Source organism: Pseudochaenichthys georgianus, chromosome 24 (genome assembly GCF_902827115.2).
Source record: "Pseudochaenichthys georgianus chromosome 24, fPseGeo1.2, whole genome shotgun sequence".
Classification (NCBI taxonomy): Eukaryota; Metazoa; Chordata; class Actinopteri; order Perciformes; family Channichthyidae; genus Pseudochaenichthys; species Pseudochaenichthys georgianus.
The window spans coordinates 20,047,622-20,058,940 of record NC_047526.1 but is presented as its reverse complement, the minus strand read 5'-3'; the positions used below and the strand labels follow the sequence as shown (position 1 = coordinate 20,058,940).

General features: G+C 40.7%; 1 protein-coding gene across 1 annotated transcript; it reads left to right on the top strand.

Moving 5' to 3' along the window:
- The first annotated feature begins 330 nt into the window (after window positions 1–330).
- Window positions 331–1,527, top strand: LOC139433066 (mitoregulin). Its single transcript, XM_071201941.1, has 2 exons — window positions 331–583; window positions 1,213–1,527. The coding sequence occupies exon 1, from the start codon at window positions 410–412 to the stop codon at window positions 578–580; it is 171 nt and encodes a 56-aa protein (XP_071058042.1). The 5' UTR covers window positions 331–409; the 3' UTR covers window positions 581–583; window positions 1,213–1,527.
- The last annotated feature ends 9,792 nt before the right edge of the window (window positions 1,528–11,319 follow it).

The window sequence follows — 11,319 nt, the reverse complement described above, 5'->3', positions numbered from 1 at the left end:
CAAGAGGGTAAAGACATGTTTACATACTTCAGAGGTGATAGTATGGATGCAGATGTGTTTTTTTGGGGTTTATTTTTTGGAAAAGGTCTGACTCCAAACCACATTTTCATCATTTTATTATAGCAGCACCTTTAAAAACATTATGAATAAAAAGGCAAATATGAAACTGAATTATTGTATGCATTATTTTTTATTACTTTATAATTCTACCCCTTATGTCAGCTTTTTTGTATACAAAATACATGATGTTCTTATGAGCTTGAGAGGGCTTCCGGACCTTTATTTTGAAGCGCACGAGATTACCACCGCCCACTGTAGTATCGCGTGAGTTAGAGCGATTCACTTCCTGTACCAGTGAACCGCTGATTTTCATGCGGCTCTCGAATGTGAGCGGCTGTCAGAGGTGAACATGGCTGAGGTCTCGGAGAGGACTCTTCAGGTCGCCGTCGTGGTCTCCTTCGCGGCCGGCTTCGTGGCGGGCTGGCAGGCCAACAGGATGAGGAGGAAGTTCCTGGACTGGAAGAAGAAGCGGCTCCAAGACAAACTGTCAGAAACTCAGAAGAAGCTGGATTTGGCTTGAATGGTAAACATTTAATGCTACATTGGGCAAAAGTTATGGAGTCAAACGAAGGCCTTTGACTAGCAGCTTTATTAGTCTTCTTTTAATTGACAGGCAAAGACATCTTGTTCTTATAAACGTCACTCGCACACGAAAGCCGACTCTAATCTGCACTGAGGAAATGTACACTATAATTACTCAATGTATTTTATAACAATTTCAAGGGTATCTTGCATGAGTATTTTCATGTTATGCTTCTTTATACTTCTACTACACTTAAGTTCCTAGATAGCCTTCTTTACATATTGAGATTATGGCATAATAATAACAATATAAATCAATTGATAATCATATTGAAATATAATGATAGGTTAAAATATCATTCAGCAGTATAGAAAGACATTCAAATGAGCGTCACCTTTTCCAGCTGTGTTGCACTTAAATGCATCAATGGTAACAATTACTCTTTACCATTAAGAAATAATGTATATGTTGATACTAATACTTGCAGGACTTTTACTTGTAACGGTGACTTTAAAATGTAGTAATGCTACTTGTACTGAGTATTCCTTCCCCACTGCTAATCTCTCAATAAATGTCATCATTTCCATTGTTAACAATGTTTAATCATTTGATTCTTCTCTATTTTCTAGGTGTGGGCTGTCCTACATAATCACTCTTTGTAAATCTGTGGATCCTGGATGTGCTACATGTCTGTCTAAACCTCAAGATGACTTCCCTGTGTTCTGCACCACCCATATTTCCCCGCCACACCTGTTAATCCAGACAGGACTTGATGTTTACTAAAGTCTATGGCAATACAATCATTGCCTACAAACAGTAGCTCATATTCTGCCCTCAGACACTAACGTAAAAGCAGTTTGGCATCAGGCTTTGGAGGTTTTCTCTTCCAGCATGTCTCAGTTTCTGTCTGTTTCATATCTGGTTAAATAAATTATTGTATTTTTCACGTTTCTCTATCTTTGCTGTTTCTGTTCAGTTTACCTGATATGTACACCAAAGTTGCATAAGAATTGTTACATACATTTTTTTCACAAGGATACACTGTATAAAGTGTCAAATATATACACAAAAAATAGGTTCCAAAATACACCAACTAAAGTGTCTACAGAGGTATTAAGTGTGAGAACAATGTTCTCTATTAGCTGTGATTTAATGCCTCCCAATAAAACACTATGATTGTGTTGTAATTTCAATTCCGGTGCTAAAAATATTTGTTTCTCCTTTAACCTTAACAGACCAATTATGCAAATGAGTTAACCTCTTCCAAGCCCTGACTCTACTGGTGCTTGCGTCTTGTAACAATGTAATTAAGCAGAGAAGAAGCAAAATAAGCTTCAAGTTGGAATAGCTTTTAGGATAACATCATTTGTTTATGTTTATTATAATGGTGCCACCCCGTTGTTTTTTGTCCATAATCTTTAGGGTTATCGTTTCTTATTTCCTAGCTGTTGCATTGACACACATTTGATGACAAAGTGACATGCTTAAAATAGTTCATAATGTATGAAATAAAATAATCATGGTTAATCCTAATGAGTGGTGGTAGTTCAATTAGTGGCAAATGTGTTGACAAATATCCTTAAACTGGTCAGAGTATTGCATTGCTGCTCCCCTACCATTCATGTATGAATCTCTGCTTGTGTCAAACTTGAGGCACACCCAATGTGTGCGATGCAATTTCATCTGGTTATTAATATTAAAAGCGCAATTTTTATAATGCCAGGCTTAAGTTTTGCTCTGAGTTGTGGCGCCATCTTCTGGATTAAACTGAGAAACACAATTTAGTCATGAGCTGTTTGTACTTCAATGAAGATTACAGACAGAAATTTGCATTATTTATGTGATGAAATAATCTTAAATCACACGTTTACATTATACATGTAAAGTGAGATCTTTTTTTAAAGAGACAGGCTAGAGTATATGTTTAAAATGAAACATTCATCATAATCAAATGTACATTTTTTAACATAAACAATGCAAACAATATTTGCTATTGTAGTGCCGAGAGATAGGAGTCAGAGGCGGTGCATCGAAAAAGGGTACTTTATTTAGGAGCAGCAAAGTCCGGTTGCAGTCCGGGAAGAAAAGAGGAAGAAAAGCAAGGAGGGCACACAATATATACAGTAAGCAACACATATGTCCGTGCGGAAACAATACCCTTAACTGTAGTTCCATGAGTGAATTATGTTATGTTATACAGTGGTCACCACACAAGCCCCCCCAGAATTCAAACATGGCACAATCCTCGCGTGGGCCGGGGCATGGAATGGGCCGTCGGAAGGGGGCCGCAGGAGAGGGTAGGAACCCCAACGAGGGGAGGGCATCCACACCGGGGGGTGGGGTGCGGGCCATGAAACGGGCCGTCGTAAGGGGGCCGTGGTAGGCGTCGTGGCGAATGAAGACAACATCCGCCAGCCGCAAAAAGGTGGGTCGCTGTGCAGCGACGGGCGTGAATATCCCGGTGGTCCCCAGCAGGAAGGAGCGCTGCCCGGCCGCAGGCGAGGGCACAGCGGTGGCGGGCACAAAGTCCTCGGGAGGAAGGAGCCGTGTCCCCGGGAGGAAGGAGCCGTGGACAGGGGAGAGGCCAGACGGGGTGCCGTCCGAAGCGAACCGTGAGACGCGGTAAGAGGAGAGGCCAGACAGGGTCCAGAAGCGTGCCACCCACGGGCCGATGAAGGCATGGGCGACGTCCGAAACCGCCGAGGCGAGGGAAGAGGCCAGACAGGGTCCCGAAGCGCGCCACCCATGGGCCGATGAAAGAGTGGGCGACATCCGAAGCCGCCATTGAGGTGGTGAAAAAACAAGAGTGTCCACACGAGGTCAACCGGCCGGTTGAACCTCCTCTCTGGCACCGAAAAAAAAAATCGTTAACAGTCAAATGTTAACACGTTGTTAGTTGCTAGCCGTTGTTAGCCGTTAGATGTCGTTGCTAGCCGTTAGCTGCCGCTGTTAGCTGCTAGTTGTCGTTAGCTGTTAGTCGTTGGCTGTCGTGGTCAACTGTTATCTGTCGCTGCTCTGTCGTTACTCAATGTCGTCGGCCCGGAGCCTCTGCTAGGCGGCGTGCCCCCACCACCTCAGGGGTAAATTCCCGGACGGCCAGGAAGAACCGGCTAGCTTCTTCGGCTAAAGCGCGGGGTTCAACACTAGCTGTGTTAGCTAGCGCAGCCTGGACATGCAGCCGCACGTCCCGAAGAAACAGCCCCATGAGGTAGAAGTCGGGTTCTCCCATACCTAGCAGGTCGTGTATCGTCTCCGTGAAGTCGGAAGGCTTGCTGTCTTCCAGTGCCGAGACGATGCGGGAATGGCGAGTGACGTCCTCAGCCATTCCGTGGGGGGCGCACCGAGCCTCAGTCCGTGTGCACGTGGCAGCCACGGACGTCTCCAAAATTCTCCAGCAGTTTGCGAAAAACGGCGTCAATAGCCATGTTCAGTCCAATCTCGGAAACTTCAGCGAGACTTAAAGGGAAATGGAAACACTTTTCAAACTGCTTTCCATGGAACAATATTCCCATTAAATGTATTTATCTAGTCTATTTCCAATGTAAACTATGGAAGCCCATTTCCGCCACTTGAACAAAATAAAATCCCCATGAAAAGTCATAATTATGAGATAAAAAAGTCGAAATTATGAGATAAAAAGTCATAATAATGAGATAAAAAGTCATAATTATGAGATAAAAAGTCATAATGAGATAAAAAGTCATAATTATGAGATAAGAAAGTCGAAATTATGAGATAAAAAGTCATAATAATGAGATAAGAAGTGCGCATGCGCTGCAGTGGCGCTGTCTTCAAAGGTCTTCATCACCTTGCTGCTCTCCACCATGCAAACGGCATCTAGTCCTAAATAAAAAAAAAAAATAAAAAAAAAAAAAATTCAATTTTTTTTTACATTTTATTTTCACATTTATTTATTATTTATACACTGGTGGAATATCAAAACGTATCAATGAAAAGTGACCCTCTACCACACAAAACAACACCTGTAGATAACCCAATTTGTGTTCTTTGAAATTGAAAAGGATATTGCATTGTGTTTGTTACTTTCGTTGCAGTTGTATGTCTTAAGTGTAATTTGGCATGCTTTTATTTTGAAGGCAAGTTTACGCTGTTGACAGTTGTTGTTGCTATGGAAACAAGAAACGTTTCACAGCGGGCGGAACTTGTCATAAAGTCCGCGATAATAAAGCCCACCCATTTAGAGGGAAGATATGATTGGTCAATTGTACTGTCATTTGACATTACTCTCGTTCAGTTACTATAGCTGGCCCTCTGTGAATTCATAGCTGGACGTCCAATCAGCTCCTGTCTTCACAGACTCGCAGAGAGGAGCTTCTTTCATTTAACCCTTCACATTCAAACAGAAACTGAATAGGCAGATTCAAAGGATTTATTTCTTTGGAAATGTTATTTTAAATAGAATTTAATCAAGTTATTTTTGGTAAAACTATTGACAAATATTACTAAAAACATATTTAAAAAAAATATATAAAGAAAAATATAATTTGTTTTAATGTTTTTAAATATTATTTTGTAGAATATCTTAGGCCCTCAGAGACAGGCTCGCCACTGGTAAAAATCTCTCATACACACGTGTGAAACGCTCTCACAGACACACACAACAGCGTTGCAGTCGGGAAGAAAAGCAATGTGGAGCGAGAGAGCGAGAGAGCAAGAGAGAGAGCACACCTTTATCTATTTAATAAAGTTGTACAAAATAAAGTAAGAAATCATTCCAATGTGTACTATAGGACAGTAAAAAGTTTAAAAGGGGAGTGATTAGTCAAATATGCATAAATAAAAAGAAAGAATGCTAACTAAGTAACATAAGATAAGAATAAACAAGTTTAAATGATTTGTTGTGATCATATTCTAAAGATGTTTGGATTATTGAAAAGTATACAGCTCCCTTTCATCTGAGTGTTGAGAGCTGTATCCATAAATTCATGTTGGGCTCAAAGTAGGGCTGCTCGATTATGGCAAAAATCATAATCTCGATTATTTGGGTCAATAATTGATATCACGATTATTAAAAACGATTAACCATTTACTTTGAAAAACATCAATTTATTGAAGAAAATAATTTGAAAAGTATGTTTTTAACAGTTGATTACCCTGAACTTTAAGTATAATTCAACTGAAAAACCTATTTAAAAAATAAATAAAATCGTTTAATTTCGATTATGTTGTTTTCATAATCGTTGCAAGCCAAAATCGTAATTGCGATTAAAATACGATTTAATTGAGCAGCCCTAGCTCAAAGTGCACCAGATTGATGCATTCAACTTCAACATTTAAAAAAAATCTTCCTGGGGGTGCATGCCCCCGGACCCTCAAGGATGTGACGTCCACCACCAAATAAAGCAGGTTAAAATAATTAAATTGCATACATTTTATTTTAGTAAACACTGAAAACGGGTCCCACAGACCCAAACAGCACTCAAAGGTTAAAGGTAGCATATAATAATGTTAAAATGTGCTAAATATATACACTGCAAAAAAACAAAAAAGAGGAGTAAAAGTAGCTCACGACTTGTTTTATTTTTTTAAAGTAACCCTCATCCTAAAAAAAATGGAGACCCCTGTTATAGAACGATACATTCGACAATTTTAAGCTTGGCCTACCATTTTATTGGAGCGATGAGGCACAGGTGGGGCTTGAAAAGGCCCACCTGTTCAAAGTGGGGAATGACAGAAAAAGTTTGAGAACCACTGCACTAACGGATGAGAAGCTGCTCAAAGCATGGGTTATTTCCATGAAACGGTCCGATCCGCCGCTGAATCAGTACGCACGTGTGTGCAGCGAACACTTTAAAAATGACGATTATGTCCACAAAATTAGGTTTGATGAGTCTGGATGCAGTGATGTACCTGAACGCGTTCAATGAACGATCGTTCATGAACGCGTTCATATTTTGGGCGAACGTGAACTGAACGTACTGTATTTCCGCTAGATGAACGTAATTGAGAACGCGTTCATTCTCAGCGCTGTATAACGGCGTTCAAACGTGCGTTCATTCTCAGCACTGTATTATAACGGCGTTCAAAAGTGTGCCAGATTTCATATGCCTTTCAGCCGAAAACCCAGTTAAAACACACCGTAAACAGGCTTCAAAATAATGCGGAAAACCACCCAATCTGGCAACAGCAAGCTGCCTGTGACGCGTACGCGCCTGTCACCCCTGGCTGTCGCACTAAAATATAAATATACTAAATATATCAGACTCCTCACAACAAACAATGTGGAACCGCGGAACCGGCGAGCATTGAATGAATGAATGAATGAATGAATTAGTATGGACGAAGCCGAGAGCAGCTGCAGCAGCACTCGCTCAGAGTGAGACTCTACGGCAGGGGTGGGGAACCTCCGGCCTCCGGCCGTATACGGCCCGCGAGACAATTTGGTACGGCCCTCGAGGTAATTTATAAACACACGCAAAAAATAAAAAAATGAAAGAAATCTAGACCGCAAAAAAATTAAACAAGCGAGTACCTGTTTTTCCTGGCCAAGGTCAGGGTCCTTGAACACAACACGAGCCTAACGTGTCATCACGTGGTATATGTCTCGACTGACAGGGGTGCAGTTCTGACGGAGAGCACCAGAACGCCACTCCAGCACTTCAGAAATTGCAGTACCGATAAGTCCGTACACATGCCACAGTTTCTGCGTGTCTGTGTCTTTAGTTGTAAGCCCAGTGGCGATCTGCTCATCTGTCATACTATAATAACTGTGTTGTTGTCATTAGCATCTGGTTAGCTAGCTATGCTAACGAATATAAGAAGCTTTGTCTACAACCAGTGAGGTAAAGGCACATCTTTATATGATCATTATAGTTATAAAAAAAATAAGAGAATAAAGTAAACAGGTATAAAATACTATAAGACAGTTATTAATAAAGAAGAATACAGTTTGAAAGGGTAGTGATTTGTCAAATATCCATAAATTAAAAGAAAATCTGCTTACAGTTGTGTTTGGGTGTTGAGAGATGTGTCCATAGATCTCCTAATGTTGCTCTCAAAGTGCAACACATCTTGCCAGGGGAGCATGCCCCCCGGACCCCCCTAGAGGAGGTTAGGTCCCCCCCACTTAAACCATGTTCACATGGATAGGAAACTAAATACATTTGCACACATCTTGTGTCCATAAATTATCTTTCTGTTTAGGTGGTCACGCCACACCCTGCACGTGCATGCATACGCGAGTCATGGTGAGATATCTGGATTAGGAGGTTGCTTTTTCTTTGCACAGCATGAAATGAATGAGCTGTGATTTTAGTTTTTTTAAGCAGAGGTCAATAACTTGTACGGCCCTCTGAGGATATTGTAAAAATTGAAATGGCCCATTAACATCGTACAGGAGACAAATAATAGCTCGCAGCAACGTATTGAAAAAAGAACTATGAACTATAAATTAGTTCATTTTTGAAACCATGAACTTTAGTTCAAAATGTTGAATTATGAACTATGAACTGAACTAGTTCATTTTAAAATATGTGAACTGTGAACTGAACTAGTTCATGTAGAAAGTGAACTTTCCCAACACTGTCTGGATGCCTGGTTCAATACAAAACATCGGATTTGAACCCAGGATCTGTTCCCACAATATTCGATTTCTCAACGTATGCAGTCGGGAACACCGACCGTCCCAGCACGTCGGCCGCGCAAGACAATGACAGTGTCAACAAACGTGAAATTCGAGCCACCAAACGAGTTGCTTCAGCTGCCGAGAGAGAGGTAAATATTGCAGCACTACCAGATTACTAGCTCACACATGTATTTACTGACACAGTGTGACCTTATTAATTAACGCAATCGCGTCCAAACTAAATGGTAGCTCTTATTATGACGTACAATGGAGAATTGGGGGTGTTCTATAGCTCAACTAATTAAACTGGCATACACACGCTCATCTGTCGAAAACAGCCCTAAAAAGGCTAGTATTGCTGGACTAGGTGTTCAATGGATGGTATTGCAGGACCCAGAGCGCACGAAGCACAGAGCGGACAGCAGATAACGGAATTGCAGTTGTATTGCTTATAGATTATCAGAACATTTCAAAGGGGACACAGCCCCATTGTATATTAACCTATGGATTAACTACATCATCGTTTTTATCGTTGTAATGCCATTGAAGACCAGTTTAGACCAGACAATGTCATCTCCCGACGAATAGTCAAATTCATCGTTCAAAACGTCGATCTCATTGCAAAATTCCTCCATCACTGCCATATCTGCTACGTTGTGTTGACTTCCGGTATGGATACCCGGAGCGAAGACCCACCCAGTGACGTAACCATTTGGGACTCCCCTAATGGCAGCGGCCTGGTCCCGGAATTCCCCACCCGGCCGGCGGATAATTAATTTTCTTTTGGCGAGTAATATCATGTACAATAAATATTACGATCAATATCCATTGTAAAATGAATAAACTACCGGAATATTATAGCTGTAATTGGTTTTTCCTTTCCCCTTTAACTCAGGGTCACCAGTGTAGTGCCGAGAGATAGGAGTCGGAGGCGGTGCATCGAAGGTGCAAAAGGGTACTTTATTTAGGAGCAGCAAAGGTCATGTTGTCCGGTTGCAGTCCGGGAAGAAAAGAGGAAGAAAAGCAAGGAGGCCACACAATAGATACAATAAGCAACACATATGTCCGCGCGGAAACAATACCCTTAACTGTAGTTCCATGAGTGAATTATGTTATGTTATACAGTCACCACACTATATAGGTTTTTTTTTTTAGCTTTCAACCCTATCCAACTTAATTTGCTTATGTTGCTTAATTATTTTATATTCATGCTCAATAATAGACTTGTTATTTTAACCCAATATACGGTTTAGTCGTATAAGGATGTGCATACAGTATTTATACTTTAGATGTTTATTTACCTTAAGTTAATGGCTGCAGCTCTTCATGTACGCAGCTTGTCTTTGGGTGGTGCTATTGCACTGTCAGACTTTATGCACACAATCAAGTGTTTGCCTACTGCACTCCGGTCACTGGCTGTGAAATTAGATCTTGTGAGCAAATCTCTCTTTCTCATCATCACCACTCCAACAGGCCTATTACCGCCGCTCAACAAGCTTTAGACGAGACCTTAAGAAGTCCCTTTTCATGTAGCACTCCATCAGTGGCAAGATGAGAAAGCAGGTGGAGAGGGACCATGTGAAGTTGACAGAGAAATAGAAATCATCTCACCCAGGAATACAGAATTTGCACAGTGAGCATTACATATGCTGGTGGAGCCGTCTCAAACACTACACAACATCTTGAAGCTTCGATCCAATACTTTATATGATGGAGTGGTAACATTAACGGGGAAAAAACATTATGGTAACTTTTAATGGTGGCCTTTAATTGCTTGTGCATTGAACTGAAATGTAATTTCAAGTCACTTTTGGGTCATATTTTATTAATTTAATGGGAAGACATTAACAAAATCCCATTAGCAGATTAGTTTATGATTGCACACACACTCATTTGCATATCTTATTTCCTTTTTTGGCATCCCTGCATATAGAAAAGCTTATCCTCACCTATATGAGGTTGGGAAACATGACAAAAAGCGCATGAATAGGATAAGTCATAAGAATAAACATAAATAAAAACACTAACAAGAGCTTTTCAGAAATGTGTAATTCTAGAATAAAATAACAAAAAGGAACTAAATGCATATACATAGTTCAAATACTCAAATTATAATAGCTTCGTTTTTTGTACTTTAGTCATATAATACTGGGGTTATAGTTAGCTACAAAACATTCTTAGGCATTTTTCAGTTTCATCGACTTTCTCTTTAAATTCAACTGAATGACAAAGCCTAGTTTGTAAGGAGACAGAAAAAAGCGATGACTTAGCGGGAATTAAAAGAGCAGGAAACCATGTTGACAAATGGAGGGAGAAATGAGTGTCGTGGGAGAAGTGTGTAGCCGTTTGTGTTTGGGATTGTATTCTAGAGGGGGCGTCCCTCAGTGTCTGATGCTGTTGCTAAATTGTGATGAATAGCTTGCTGTCGTGTGTGTCGTGTGTGTGTGTATTTGATGTCTATTCCCATTTTATTTGGTAGTAGAGCAGTGCAACAACTGGTGCGTAAAGCTGGGAAGTCTTTTCAAATGAGACGAGAGCGGTGGTGACTAGGAGATAATGTGCTATAGATGCAAAAGGAGGAAACAGAGGAGTGAAAAAGAGTTGACTGCAATGATGGATCTGATTTTCCTAATTGACACGTAGACCTCAGAGTCCATGTCCTTCGCCCATATTGAGTGTGCTCACTGAGTGTCATGTTTAATAAGCTTCCTGATTGACTTTCTGCTTGTGTGATTGTGCCCTCTGGCTATAGGGTGTCTGCAAAACAGGGAAAAGGAGGTGAAGCAGGAAGAGAAAAGACAACAGACTAGAACAAAAGAATAGATTTATACTGTGTGTAGAGGATAGAGGGAGCAGAGAGGTAATCTGACAGCGACAATTCAGAAGACGACGAGATTGCAGCCATGCTAGGAGTGCTATAAGCTATTTGAGTGCTAAAATGCACAATGACAATGCTAACAGGCCAATGTTAAGCAGTTATAATGTTTACCATGTTAATCTTGTTTTAAAGGGGACCTATCATGCAAAATGTACTTGTCGATGTCTTTTATACATAAATATGTGTCCCCGGTGTGTCAGGGAACTCACAAAGTGTCAGAAAATAAAACCCTCTCTCTTTTCCTCTGTACCCAAATCTCTAAAAACGGGGGTA